The sequence below is a fragment of the Monodelphis domestica genome, chromosome 1 (genome assembly GCF_027887165.1).
Source record: "Monodelphis domestica isolate mMonDom1 chromosome 1, mMonDom1.pri, whole genome shotgun sequence".
NCBI classification, from domain to species: Eukaryota; Metazoa; Chordata; class Mammalia; order Didelphimorphia; family Didelphidae; genus Monodelphis; species Monodelphis domestica.
In genome coordinates this window covers 144,689,979-144,705,982 of record NC_077227.1, presented here as the reverse complement: position 1 = coordinate 144,705,982, position 16,004 = coordinate 144,689,979, and the positions used below count along the sequence as shown (strand labels likewise).

Below are 16,004 nucleotides of genomic sequence, written 5' to 3'. Positions count from 1 at the left end.
AGCTTCCTAATTGTTCTCCTAAGTTCATTTCTCTCCTCTCCATTTCATCTTCCACACAGCTGCTAAAGTGACATTTCTAAAGATTGGACCTGGCCATGTCATTACCCTGCTCAAAAAACATTAGTGGCATTCTTTGGCCTAAAGATCAAATAAAAACACTTCTCTGCGGCATTTAAAACCTCTGACAATCTGACTCCAATCTACTTTTTCAGGCTTATTCCCTTTTCCACATTCTTCATTCCATCTAAATTGGCCTGCTTACTTTGCCTCATGTACAGCATTCCATCTTCTGTCTTTGGACCTTCCCACAGGCTAAAACCCTACTACCTCCACCATGACTGAAAGATGTTCCTACCATAATGCTACAAATCCTAATTCCCTTCAAAGCCCAGTTCAAGTATCCCCTCCTAAATAATTTATCTTGTATATATTTGGTGTTTGCTTATAAAGGTGCATATATGTTATTTCCCCCTAATAAATATAAGCTTCTTGAAGGCAGTAACCTTAATTCTGACAGTTTGAGAAGATGGCTTAATATTTTCCAGGTGTAAAAATTAACGATTTGATTAATCATGAATTTAAATGGGAGATGGGAATTGATATCAGTTGAAATAACTGAAAGGTCCTTGCATCCATTTATAGATATAAGAGTTGTGAATTTGGGGGTAAAAGATAAAACTTAATCAGCATCCATTTATTAGGGGGGAAAAAGTCCAGCTTATAAAATGTTGAAGTTGTTTTGCTTTATTTCTTTCTTTCTCATATTAGAAATACTTTACAGTGTAGCCTGAGGTGCTATTTTAATTCTTTCACATCCAGGAACAAATCTGCCACTGCAGAGAGGGAAGAAAGGTTTCCAAAATAACTTTGAAAAAATTCATTAAAGGGAACTCATTAGAGTACACACAGTGTCATTGTTTTAAGCTATTTGGGACTTTGTAAGCCTTTCCGTTTGCCACAGTCTCTCACAAAGGCCTTTGATTGTAATCACTGCACTTTCATAAAAGCCGTGAAGCACTAACGTCTAATGTTGTTTTGTGCTTTTAGGCATTCGTATGTTAGATGGCGATGTAACAGATGTTGTCGAAGCGAAGTCACTTGGCATCAGACCCAATTACATTGACATTTACAGCGCGAGCTGGGGGCCAGATGACGATGGGAAGACGGTAGATGGTCCTGGCCGCTTGGCCAAACAAGCTTTTGAGTACGGCATTAAAAAGGTGTGGGTAACAGTGTGCTTGAGAATAACTCTCCTGTTGATGGTATTTCATTTTGTTTAGATTTAAATGTCTCCGGTGTAAATAACCCCATTAAGTTTGACTGCCATACTGTGTGGATGTGCAAGCAGGTGTGTAATTGTAGTCTTACAAAATAGCCACCCAAAAGTTCAGGCAGAGATACTCTAAATTCAGGTTACAGATTGATACGTGTGTGTGTGTATGTGTGTGTGTGTGTGTGTGTGTGTGTGTGTGAGTGTGCATATTTATATTTATATATTATATAGGTAAAATGAGCAACATTGAGTTTTGTGTGTCTACTCCAAGAAGATTACTCACACAGAGTATTTTCTAATTAGACCTATTAAAAAACCAGCAATATGTTATTTTCAATTAGCAGCTCTGGCATCAGTAGGAAGATATAATTTAGAATGCCTATTATTTATAGTGATATTGTATGGTGAAAAACTGCTAGATTTGGAGTCAAATAATCTGAGTTCTAATCTAAACACTAAATACTACCTATATGAGTTTAGACAAGTCTCTTACCCTCTCTAGCTTTGTTACCTCATCTTTAAAAAGTAGAGTGCTTGGGCTTGATCCATTCCAGTTCCCTTACATTAAGATAATATTTAGGATTTCTAAAGTAAATAATTCAATTAGATAAATCAGGATATTCATAAGGCAAACGCCATACTTCTAGCAATCAGAAGGGTATGAGTTCAACTCAGCCAATAGCTACTATGGCCAAAGCTGAGGGCTCAGGAATCAAGCAATAACTATAACGAGACTTGCCTTTAAGAGTCTTACATTCTCTTGCCTCTTCCCTCTTACTATGGATGATAACTGCTTTGGGACTTAGAGGTCTCTTGTATTTACTTTCCTTAAGACATAATAAACAAATAAAAATATCAGAGGAGTAAAAAAATAAAAATATCAGAGAAACAAAATAAAATATCAGAGGAGTAAAGACTCAGCCCTCGTTATCAATTTTCTTTCCATTTTCTATCGTTATTTCTGCTTTTTAAGCTTCTGTACATACTTTATTTCTTCTAGTGAGATACTGAATTGGAAATCAAGAGACCCGGTTTTTAATTCCAGGTGTGCCACTAAGTAACCTTGTGTGTTGGGATTAGTGTTCCCTCCCCCACCCAGGTACCCAAGGGACTAAGACTCAAGCCAGGTCACCTTCAATGCAGCTTCCTGGTGGACTCAGGCTCTGTTGATATGGCATCCTGCTCTCTTATAGGCATAAAAAGACCTACCTATGTGGAATCAGAGATTCTTCAGATTTGGCAGATGTCCTAAGACCATTAAGTAATTAAATGGGGTGTACAAGGCATTCAGGGAGGACTAGTTTCTCTGGTATGGCAGCTTGCTGAATACTTTTCAAGGCTGCTCATCCACCTTTAGTGTCCACCTTTCATATAACATTCACCTGCAACTCTAATAAACTGTAGCATGAATAGCAGCCATACCCAAGGAACACTATCTTAAAATACAACACTCATTCCTATTGAAAACACTAGAAACCATAGGAATAAAAGGTCCTTTCCTTAAAATAATAAGTATATTTACTTAAAACCATCAGCAAATATAATCTGCAATGAGAATAAGTTAGAAGCCTTCCTAGTAAGATCAGGAGTGAAGCAAGGATGCCCATCATCACTGCTATTATTTAATATTGTACCAGAAGTGCTAGCTGTAGAAATTTAGAGATGAAAAAAGAAATGGAAGAAATTAAAGTAGGCAGTGAGGAAACTAAACTATCACTTTTGGTGGATGACATGATAGTATAATTAGGGAATCCTAGAAAATCAACTAAAAAACTAGTTGAAATTAGTAATAATTTTAGCTAAGTTGCAGAATACAAAATAAGTCCACATAAATCATCCTCATTTCTATATATTTCCCAGTAACACTGTCTTTGTCAGATGGGTCAAACCAGTTTGAAAGTAACTGGTAAGGGAATGTCTATCCCAAGCATGTAAAGATTTCCCCTGGCAGAATGGGCAGATGAGAACAATTTATTCCAAAGGCCACAAAGGTGACTAACCTGATCAGACATCAAAGATGCCAAAGTCATCCATTGCATCCTGTGTCATCATTGGTCATCTTGACATTTGTTCTGTTACTGGACTTTGATGGCTCTGAAAGAGAGGCCAACAACTTTGTGAAAGTCTGCCTCACTCAAATCCAATTCACACACAAGTCAAGATATTACTCAAGTTTAAATCTGGCCTCAAGCACTTAATAATTGTGTGGTACTGAATAAGTCATTTAAACCTCTCTGTGCCTCAGTTTCCTCATCTGTTAAATCAGGTCAGATGAGAAGATATATAATATTACTTTGAACTTAGAAATTATATGATTCTCTATGATTTCCCAAAGTCCTCTGTATATAGTAGGAACTTAAACAATTACTGAATTTAAATATTTTTGTTGACCTGGGCTATTTAATGAAGTAAACATCCCTTAGTTACTGTTCTGTCTCTATTGCATAGCTTTACTTTTGAGGAATAAGTGTTTGTTGTGCTTCAGAAATGATTGACTAAGCCTGGGAATTCAGCTCTTAGTGCCTCTGCACATGACTCTTTGGATAACCTCTCAGTGGAATAGACTTGCAATTTTATGAGATCAAATAGATAGAGGGACAAAAAAGGAAACCACATTCATGTTTGTATAAATTCATAACTGCATCAATAGGTAGCATTTCAATTTTTTAAATTTGGCAATTTCATTAAAAAAACTCACTAGCAAATGTATAAAAGTCATTATAAGAAAACATTGTAGTCTTTAATTCAATAAGCTTGGAAATCTGTAAGCTTATTTGCATCAGACATTTCTTGGTAAAGAGGAATTAAATAATCTTAAAATAAAGCTAGGATTAATCTTCACAGTGGGTAGCTCCTGTACTGATTCCAGTTCCTAGGTAGGAAGCATTATTTTTAATGTTTTAATTTCCTACTCTCATTTGTATAGAAATAAACATAAAGTTGTAAGACTTTAGGGAAGATCATTCTCTTTGGTTTCAAGACCTGTAATAAAGTTTTTACAAACTCTAACATTAGATAAATTACTGATGAGATTCCTATAAATCGTTTTTTTTTAAGTTTTTTTAAAATAGTTTTTAAAAAGACATATTTTTCCCTTTAACTCTTACCTTCCATCTTAGAATCACTACGTGTATTGGTTCCAAAGCAGACAAGTGATAGGGGCAAGTTAATATGGTATAAGTGACTTGCCCTGGGTCACACAGCTAGAAAGTGTCTGAGGTAAGATTTGAACCCAGCTCCTTCTGATTCCATCTGACTCTCAATCCACTGTGCAATCTACCTGCCCCTACACAGATTCTTTTACCTGAAACATCAAAATAATTAAGGCAGAAGTGTTTGGGGTTTGAATCATTCCATCACTTTATGCTATCTATTACTATATTCACCACAGTCCCTGTATACATTTGAAGCAGCTAGGGATAACGGTACATAAAGCTCTGGTACTGGAGTCAGGAGGACCTGAGTTCAAATCTACCTTCACTCACTTACTAGCTGTGTGATCCCAAGCAAGTCATTTAATCTCTCTCTATTTCAGTTTCATTAACTGTAAAATGCGGATAATAGCACCTGCATCCCAGGATTGTTGTGAGACTCAAATGAGATAATATTTGCAAAGTGCTTGGTACAGTTCCTAGCACATGATAGGTGCTTAATAAGTGTTTGTTTCCTTCTCCTCATACATATTAGATACTCAGTAGGTGTTTAGTAGATGAACAAATGAGTAGAAAATTCAAACAATATGATTTTTAATTTATTTTTCAAAAACCAAATCAGAATCTTAAATAGCTTGTGTTCTCATCATTTTTTAAAAGTGAGATGTTTTGAATGGGACCAAGCAATTTCTCTCAAAGGTGCTTCTGATTTCTGCTTTCTGAAATATTGAAATCATTGGAACATCATTATCTGTTCGAAAAAAGTATTGGCCATAGGACTCAGACAACAAAAGAGTTGGGCTTTAAGTCTTCTGTATCTAATTAGTTATGCAACCCTAGCCAAGGTACTGAGTCTCTGTGGGCCTCAGTTTCCTCATCTATAAAATAATAGGCTTGAAGAATATGATTTTTAAGGTCTTTTTAAGTTGAAGTAAAATGTCCTGGGTGGGACCATTAAATTGAAGCTTTCTAAGCTAACCACTGGAAATTCTCTTTCATATTTAAGGACCTTGAGCCATGCCACCACCCTCATTTTTTGTTAAATCTCTTCTTTGGTCTGATGTGGTGGTGATGGTGTGATATGGGTGGGAACACTTTTAGATTCATTGTTAGGCATAAAATAAAACCTCCACTGAGTGCTTTGTCATTACAAAATGCTTTAGTGTGCTTACAGATTTGTCATTGTTCTGTAAGAGGCCACACATTGCCGTAGCTGTTAACAGATGGCAGACATTTACTAGACCTCTGTAGTAGAGCTTTTGAGTTCATGGATGAACTCTTCTGCTCACAGGCACAAAGCTGATAGATGTTTTGATCAGGTCAGTGCTCAGTTTTAATGAATAGAATATTCCAGTTCAAGGGTAGGGTTTACACTTCATCTGAAACTTTCATATTCTACAATAAGCAATTGAAGCTATAGACCATGAAAATACATACCATAACTATTGATGCTTTGAAGTGTATATGAGTTTACAGGTAGTAAACATACCCCAAGAAATTGGTAAACAGACTCCTTTTTAAATGTGTAATGGGACAACTGTACTGTTCCATCTCTTTCTCTGTCTCTCTCTCTCTCTCTTTGGTCTTCATTCAAGTCCCAGTTAAAATCTCTCCTACAAGAAGCCTTTCTTAACCCTCCTTAATACTATTGCTTTCTCTCTGTTGATTACCTTCAATTTATATTTTATATATATATATATATACATAAGAATGCATAATGTATATTTTAGACATGCATGTGTATATGTATTGTTTGCATTGTCACTTCACCCATTAGACTATGAATTTCTTGAGAGCAAGAACTGTTTTTGCCTGTATATCTCCATTGTTTGGCACACTATGTGTCATTTAATTTATCTTAGTCTCAGTTTCCTCATCTTTAAAATTTTAATATTTAAGAGCATTTAATGTATTTTATAAATTATATAGACTAATAATACTAATTTTAATGACATTTAATAATAATAGTACCTGTTCCTTGGGATTGTTGTAAGGATCAAACAAGTTAATGTTTTAATGCACTTTGCAAACCTTAAAGCTCTATTATATAAGTGCCAATTGCTCCTTCTCTCATCATCATTATCATTATTACTGGTTACATTGTTCAAAAGGGTTAACTTGTTATATAAATGTGAATAGCCTTTCTACTCAGGTTTTGGCTGTGATAATTATTATAGTGAAGTCTGACAAACCCAATTTTTAAATTTAGAAATGAGTCCTTACTATACTAACTTATAGGCAGAGAGGAAGCATGTGAATTGAATAATTTTTTCTTATATTTTCTGTTAACTTCTCTTCACTGGAGAAAGTACAAAGAATGATAAAAATAAAACAATCCCAGAAGGGTCATTTGATCTATAAATATAACTAACTGATGGGTTACTGCACAGAAAGACCTACATTGTAGAAGTTGGCTTTCATTTTCTGAATGTGATTTTAGTATTTCCTACCAGGAGCAGGGTCTCAAAATGACATCAGCCTAAAATTGGAAACAAGATTTTAGATTGAGGTTGAAAACTGTCTCCAAACCTAACAGTGGGTTAGCCAAAATTAGAACCAGTAGTGCTATTTCACTACGTATCTTAGCCCTGAATTGAGTTGGGGTTAGCCACTTGGTCAGAAAAGCATATGCCACTGAATCTGAATGGCAAGCATTGGCCAAGATTTTAGTGATTTGTGGAGACTAATTAATGGTGTCATTCTAGGGGGTTGATGCTGAATAGCAGAGCTCATTTTAACAACTTGGATGAAATAGATCAGTTCCTTCACCCATCTGCCGAGCTAATTCAGTTATTTTGACCATTCTTTTACAGTCAAAATGGTTGACACAGTTGTATGCATAGATACATCCTATGACACTTAGTATTATCTTAAAATCTGCTTGTAACATGGGGTTTACATTATTTTCATGTGTGCTTTTAGAAAATAGGAAGAAAAACTTAACTCACCAAATATCTGCCATCACATTGGTATGATTATGAACTATTTTTATTAGACCATAAAGGAACAACACAGACCCTCCATGAAAAAGAGCATTATGTTTATTTAAAGAGATTTTCCATCTCTAAATGATTTTCTCTTTTCTGTTTTTAGAGTTCATGCTTTTCTTCCTAAAATGTTCAAATGTTTTTAATAAGATCCTAGACTTAGAGCTAGCAGAGACTTTAAAGGTAATTGAATCTAATGCTCTCATTTTTACAGCTGAGTAAACTGAGGCTGAGTTCATCATTCTAACTACTAAACTGTGCTGCTTGTTTAGACTAATCTTGTATCAATATTCTAAGTCTTTATTTAAATCTCATAAAAAATTAAAAGGTTAAATTTAGTCATAATTTAAAACTTACATATTATTTGAAACACAAATTTTTTTTTAGATTTTTAAAACATAACATTATGAGTGGTGACAAAAAACTTACATTATAGCTTTGAAACTACAAGATCATAGTTCTGTCTCTCCATTGTTCTTCAGAGGCTGTTACATCTAGCAAAAATACGGTATTAGAATATAAAAGGTAAATCTTACCTCTTTATGCTATTTCATTGATTTAGGGGAGGCTCAGCATGGGTGTGAAATTCTATTTCTTTTAGTAAAAAACACCACTAGAGGCTTTAGAGTGGAGTCATTGCCTCATTTTAATAACCTATTTCCCTCACTTCTCCCGTCTTTAATTTTTAGGGTCGCCAGGGCTTAGGCTCCATCTTTGTGTGGGCTTCAGGAAATGGAGGAAGAGAAGGTGATTATTGTTCCTGTGATGGCTACACCAATAGCATCTATACTATCTCTGTCAGTAGTACCACAGAAAATGGCTACAAACCTTGGTATCTTGAAGAGTGTGCTTCTACACTGGCGACAACCTACAGCAGTGGAGCATTTTATGAAGGAAAAATTGTAAGTTGTATGTGTTTCTTTCTAATCTACTTAAAGGAATTATGATAATTTTAAATTTCTATCCTGGGTTTTAGTTAAGAAAGATATTTGATATTGTATGTAAGATGGGCAGAATGGAATAATTATTGTCATCAGCAGCTTCATTTTTATCTCAGAATTAACTATTTAAACTTAAAGGTAAGTCATAGAACTTTGGAATTCAAAACAGAAGAAAATATATTCATTTCTTATTTCTTGAATTTTTCTTTATGATGTTAACAACAAAAAATTCCACAAAGTTTTCATAATAGAAAAATGCCAATTAAGGACCAATTTAAATAAAAAAATCAATTTTGACAAAAAGAAAACAGTAGACAGAAGTAAAGACAATAATTCAAATACCATTTCTTGAGAAATTTGACCTATGTAAGACAGTTTCCATGGCTAGAGAAAGAATTGCCTCATTGAAAAAAACGCAATCTCCTTGTAAAGCAGGAAAACATGGCAGCCAAAGTCAACACCTTGGCTTTTTAGAGCATGTGTAAAATATTATGGAGAAGAATAGAAAACCAAAGTGTTATCATCTCACAAAATAATAGCAGTTGAAGAAAAGAACACTAAAGAGAATTTAGCATGATATCTAGATATATTAAATAATCCCAAGAGTTTTTGTGCATGAAGTCAAAAGAGACAGCCAGTGGATTTGAAGTAGAACAGACCTACTAGCATTTTAATAGTCAGCTATTTTTGGCAGTGGGGAATACCATAACAACCACAGTTAGACTCCGCCTCCTCAGTACCTGATGTACCTACCTTATGGAAAAGTAACTGGGGCACTATAAGAATGGGAAGTTTAGGGAAGGAGGTGGGAACAGCACCTAGCCAAACAAATATAAAAGAAATTTTTGCTAAGAAAATATAATCCAACGGAAACTTGGGGATCAACTTTCAAATTATCTTGAACAGATGAAAAACCTTTGGGACCTGACCCATGAGATTTTAGAATAGCAATGCCTTCAGCCCAGTGCCCTCAACCATCATTCTGGGAAGCAACCCCAGTGGAGATATAGCCCAGAAACCTGTCCTGCAAATTCTATAGCCACTGCAATTGAAGACCCAGAAAATGAAGTTCTTGCTACCAAAGACCTTGGCAATGTGACATACTGATATGATTTTATCAGTTGAAATAACATAAGGAAGAGGCATTCCCATCTGTTGCACCTTTAGAACCATAGGATTTTTCCATCTTACTTGTGACTGAAACTGGCAATGTGTTATCTCCCACATTAAAACATGAGTTCCTTGAGAACAGGGGAGGCCTTCCTTTTCTGTTTGTATCCCCAGCATTTAGCCCAGTGCTTTGCACCTACTAAGCTCTTCTTAAAAGTTTTATTTTTTCATTCATTCATTCATTTATTTCATACAAAATGTTGGGAAAGATCACAGATTTTTTAATCATTAAAAGATGATTAAAAAATAATGCCTATCATGTTAATAGTGCTTTACAGTTTATAAAGTACTTTACATATAGTATGTCAATTGATCCACTATCTAATTTGATCAATTATCAGCCACCATACTCACTTAATCATCTCCTTAAACTCTTTTTGAGAATTGAGAGTTTATGCCCCTTCAAAAAAGTAATCAACCTAGTCGATACTCCTACTACTTCACAAAGTACTCAGACCCTTATCAGACATTTAGGAGAATCACAGTTTACAAATATTCCAAAGTTAGGGACCAACTATGTGGCTTAGTAGATTGAGAGCCAGGTCTAGAGATGGGAGATCCTGGAGTGAAATGTGGCATCAGACACCTCCTAACTGTGTGATCTTGGGCAAGTCATTTAACCCTCATTGCCTAACCATATGCTCTTCTGCTTTGAAACCAGCATTTAGTATTGATTCTAAGATGAGAGGGTAAAGTTTTAAATATATATATTCCAAGGACAGTAGAAATCCATTAATCAATAAACATTTATTAAGTACTTACTCTGTGTCAGGCACTGTGCTAAGCACCAAGGAGACAAAAGGGGTTAAAAGATAGTTTCTGACCTTAAGAGGCTTACAATCTAATGAGAAAGACAACAGGCAAACAAATATATACCAAGCAAACTATATACAGGATAAATAGGAAATAATTAAAAGAGAGAAAGCATTGGATTTAAGAGAAATTAAGGAAAGCTTCCTGCATAAGCAGGTTGAAGCATTTACTAACAATAACTTGCCCAGGATAAGTGCCAGCCATAAAAGGCATTTCTGCCAACACGTATGACTGTAAAAGATGGTGGACCCATCATGTAGTGAGAATAGGAGATAATATAAGTATAGCAAAGTTGTTCCATTAATACCCTCTGTTTAAAGAAAAAAAAAGTAACAAGAAAAAGGCCTACAATGATACTGGGTGATTCCTATGAAAATGAATTTTTGAAATGCACAGATAGGAATTGCATAAGAGAGAAGGTGTGAGGGGACTGTAACATACACTGGATGGGAGGACCAGATACCCATGAAATGATGGATTTATCAAACCATATCAAGCCAACCATTGTCAAGGTGTTTCAGAACTTTTTTATAGTAAAGATATTTTTAACTGAGATTTAGGAGACCTGGGTTTTAGTTCTAATTCTGCCACAAAACTGTTGTGTGACCTGGGACAAATCACTTCTTCTCACTGGCCCTCAGTTTCCTAGAGTGCTAGATCAGATGTCCTCTGTGAACCATTCTTTATTTTTTCAACCCTTACCTTCTGTCTTAGAATCAATAATAAGTATTGGTATCAAGGCAGAAGAGTAGTAAGGACTAAGCAGTTAGAATTAAATAACTTGTCCAGAGGTCACAAAGCTGAAGTGTCTGAGGCTGGATTTGACCAGTTGTCCTGACCCCAGACCTGGCACTCTATCCACTGAGTACCCTAGCTGCCCCTTCTAGTTCTAATATCCAATAAATCTTGCTAGCTCTAAAATTCTGTTTCCACTGGGGTTCTGTCAACAAGTTCATTTTCCTTGTGTAAATGGAATAAGGGAAGGATACTACTCTATGTAAGATGTTTAGAGATAAGTTTTTACACTGATACAGCTTGAATGTCCTCAGTTTTCATCAATTATCCTTTTCTACTTATAGAATTTTTTTCCTTTGTACATTAAAGCAACAGTTTAGAATTTGAATCTATAAACTCAAGAGAAATGAGCATTAGTTTAACTCTAATTCATCTTAACACAAAGTGTTTTTCTTTAAGTATTTGGGTGGATTTAAAGATTGATATTTTACTAACTTTTTAAACTGTCTTAAATTTAAAATTAATGCATAATTCAAATTATTGGTTATTAAAAGTGGCCATTTTATACATGGTTAGACCAAAACTGTAATGTTAGACAGAAACAGTTTAATTTTAAAGCTCACTAGCATTGCTTTATTACCCCTGCTGCCGAGCCACATCTTTAGAAATTATGTGCAAATTTATTTTTATGTTTTTCTGTAGAAGCACACAGGCTTCCTGTTCTGGTCTGCTCTGAACCAACCAGAAAGGTCAGCTATAATAGTTTTCAGCACAGCCTGGCAGCAACTCTGACTAGTTTACTATGTTATTAATTCAATGTAGTATTTTCCTTTTCTCTTGGAATATGTGTTCCCAGGATATGCTGCTGAGATTCTGAATGGTGTCCTTATCTACTGACTTCTCTGCTGCCTGTGAACTTGCCTAGAGCTTGCTCCTCCATCCCTAGAAAACCTTTACTTGACCCTGCAATCCATTCAATCTATTATTCTATAGCTCTTCTCCCTTTCACAGTCAAACTCCTAGAAAAAAGCTGTCTACACTCATTTCTTCTTACATTGTTGTTTCTTCATCATTTTTAAATCCCTTTTAATCCATCTCTGTCCCTAGTGCTTCATGAAACTTGTCTCTGTAATTGAGTGATCTCTTAATTGCTATGTTAGAATGTCTTTTCAAAGTCTTCCTTGTATGCTCTGCATCTTTTGACATAATTGGCCACGTTCTCCTGTTAAATACTTTCTCCTCCCTAGATTTTCATTAATGTATTTATCTGCTGGTTTTTCTTCCTGCTCGTCGGACCACTCCTTCCCAATATCTTTTACTGGTTCAACATCCATTCCCTTCCCTCTAAACATGGCTGTATCTCAGAACTCTATTCTCAGCTCCATGAATTCAATGATCATCCCTGTACAGATGAACTTCCATATTTATATATCATCAAGTCCTCTCTTTCCTCTAAGCTCTTGTGCCCCATCAGTGGCCTGGGATATTTTTTTTTTGAGGCCAAATATCCCATCTCAAACTCAGTGTGCCCAAATCAAACTCATTTAACCTACTCCTGCTACACATTTTTATTATGACTCTTATAGGCACCAACATCATCAAGTCACACTCTGAGAGGCATTCTTGACTCTTTCCTCACCCCTATGTTCAAGCAGTTGCTATATCTGATAATCTCTATCTTTATAACACTTTTACATCTGTCCCTTTTTTCTCTTTCTACAAGGCTACCTCCTAGTTCAGGGCCTCATTACCTCTTGCTTAAACTACACAAAAGCTTCCTACTTGATCTTCCTATTTCTACTCTTACATCTCTGAGGATAATCATCTGTGAGGATTTCTCCACTGTGTTGCCCAAATCTTCCTTAAGGATAGATATGAACGTGGCATTTCTCTACTCAGGAACCTTTGATGGCTACTTATTAACTCTAAAATACAATACAAACTTTTCAGTTTGGTATTTAAAGCTTTTCAGAACCTGCTTCAGCCCAGCTTTCTATGTTCTTAACAAACTAGCCTACGTCTTATTCCCTAGACTTGACATTCCATCTCCTACCTCTTTGCCTTTGTATAGACTGTTGGCTCATGCTTCTCCTCCCCTTTGCCTCATAGAAAGAATACTTAGTTTATTTCAAGGCTTGTATACCATTTACTATAGGAATCTTTTCTTGATAGGTACCATAATGTAGTGGAAAAATCAACGGTTTAAGGCCAGTAGGTTTGGTTCAAATCTAACCTTTACCACTTACTACCTGTGTGACTTTAGGCAAGTCATTTAATTTCTCCAAGCATATGTCTTATCTTTAAAATGAAGGAGTTGAAAAATAAATGTTTCTAAAATGAAAACATGAGACTAGATGGCAGCTAAGTGCTTTCTAGCTGTGACCTTTAGAGGCTGGCACTAAAGAAAAAGTGCCAAGCTGAAGAGTGTGTGAAATTGATCACCTTGACGAGGGAGGGGTGCCATGAGTTTGGATTATATACAGGATTGTATAATAATACAGGAAGCAGTAAACCCACAAGAATAAAATTTGTCACCACATAACACAGAATTAGAGCATATTAATGGGCAACAGCTAGGAAAAGAGTTGGGAAATATAGAAATCACTGAAATAGGGTCAGACCAAGAAACAAAATCTGACACATTAAAAAATGTTATCCTGTGATCTTGTACTTACATTGTTTTTTCTCCAGTAGAACATAAGTAGAATGTAAGATGCTTGAGAAGGTACATTTTGCTTTTGCCATTCTATCCTTGATGTTTCATATATGATAAGCATTGAATAAATGTAAAGGCTTATTGAGTTATATGGAAATTAAGCTAAATTTAAGTATTGACTTGCCCAGGTCTTACTTAACCAAAGCTTAAGTTGAAGCCTGACGGGGGCCCATTGACTGAACAGGGGCCAGTTGGAGCATGTGTTATTGTGTACTGTAGACTTTGTGCTGATTAGATGTTATTTCTCAACCAATGGAAGCTATGACATGGCTTTATTTGCTTAATAGGCACACTGAGGTGTGTATAGATGCAAGGGACTGGGAAATAAGCAAAATACTTTGGTACCAATTAAGACTCTTCTTTTCTCTTAGAGATAATGTGATAAGATAGGAAGAATTCCTTTTTTCTGAAAGAATAAAAATTTTAAAAAAGCATGCTTAGTGGAAATTAGTTATAATAGAATGACAACTTGGACATTTTATACACACACACCCTGCACCCTAGTAAAAAAAATTCCTGTATAATCCTGTTTCTGGTTTTGCTCCTGGTCTTTTCAAATACCCATCATTCATAGCCGTACTTTCCCATTCTCTTTCACAAGGAAAGCCTGTACTGGTAACTGTAGGATTAGATTTGGCGGAACTAGGAGAAATGCAAATCTCTCCAGGCACATGCCAGACAGTCCCTCCTTTGAAAGATACTTGCTATTCTCATTTTTTTCTTACTTTTTTACCCAGCTGCTATGGTTATATTGGCAGGGATGGGGAAGAGAGTACATTACTACATAATATTATGCATATACTCATTCAGGTCAGATTCCCTGCTTCATTAAACTCTATACATGCCACCCCCTACATTCACCCACTAAAACATTTAGAAGGAGAAACTATAATACTTTTTTTAAACCCTTAACTTCCATCTTAAAATCAATACTGTGTCTCGGTTCCAAGGCAGAAAAGTGGTAAAGGCTAGGCAATGGGGGTTCAGTGACTTGCCCCAGGTCACACAGCTAGGAAGTATTTACGGTCATATTTGAATCCAGGTCCTCCAGACTCCAGACTCGGCTCTCTATCCACTGAGTCACCCAGGTGCCCTAACCTATAATACTTTGGAGAACATCTGGCTGGGAGTCATTAGTACAAATTTTATTCTGAAAAGTTAAGCAGAACTGTTATGTAGTTCTAGGAACTTCAGGGTAATTGCACCCTTCAACTCTTGATACTCTTAGTAGGAGATCATCTGCCTTACAACTAATTACTCCCCAAGATCCTTCCTTTGGCTCTTGCCATCTGATCTATTACCCTTCTTGCCTAAGTCTTACCTCAGTCTTTCCCTCTGTGATGAACTAAAATGTAAACTCGAACTTTCCTTTATGTCTTGTCTCACTCAGACTATGATCTTCTTGAGAGGTAGAAATGCCTCAGTTTTTGATTAGTATCCCCAAAATTTGGCCAATACCAAGTGCTTAATAAATGCTTTTCCATTCCGTTGCACAATTAAGATAATAATTCTTGGAACATATACGTGAAGATGAGCAATAACTTCCCAGATACTCATGGATTAATGCAACAAAAGTAACTCCCTGCTGTTTCATTCCTACTCCCACCTTTTATGATTTGAGAACAATAGTATCCAAATAGCTAACAGAGAAGAGGCACCATATGGCAGACCAGTAGCCACCTGTTGATAGATAATTTGCAGCCTGAGGTCACAGAACTCAGGTTAAAGTGAAGTGTGAGCTCAGAAAACAATCCATCTCCTTTCCTAAAAGAACTGTAAACTATTTTTTGAGCCCCCTGGATAAGTGCCAGTGAGTGGGAGATTGTTCCAGGTTTACATGCTTCTACAAAGAAAAAAAAAAAGTGTTTTGCATAGGCAGCCTCAAAGCTCTGGTGGTAGCTATCTGTGGAGAAAAAACAAGAATTGAGACCTATCTTATTTTTTGATGTGAAGGCAGAAGTGCTTTTCTGAACCATATGGTCACCTACATGAGAAGTGTTGACATAACTCACATCCAAAGATTTCCTACTGCTTTAAATTGCTAGAGTGATTCATGTTGTTAGCAGCTAGTGCCACTGGCAAATGGTTTTATCTGTAGTGACTCACTGGACAACAGTGAGTGAGAAACCCAGTACCCAGGAAACCCAAGGGGGGAATGGAAGTGTGAGATAGCCTTAATTTTTTGTAGGAATGATGAAGCTAATATACAATATCACT

At 36.0% G+C, this 16,004-nt stretch overlaps 1 protein-coding gene across 1 annotated transcript in view; it reads left to right on the top strand.

Annotated features, from left to right (window-relative positions):
* PCSK6 (proprotein convertase subtilisin/kexin type 6) overlaps positions 1-16,004 on the top strand; it is a 258,521-nt gene that overhangs the window by 104,612 nt on the left and 137,905 nt on the right. The window contains exons 7-8 of the mRNA XM_001373227.5: positions 1,048-1,220; positions 8,102-8,314. Of these exons, the coding sequence (XP_001373264.1) occupies positions 1,048-1,220; positions 8,102-8,314 (386 nt within the window). The remainder of the gene's footprint in view (positions 1-1,047; positions 1,221-8,101; positions 8,315-16,004) is intronic.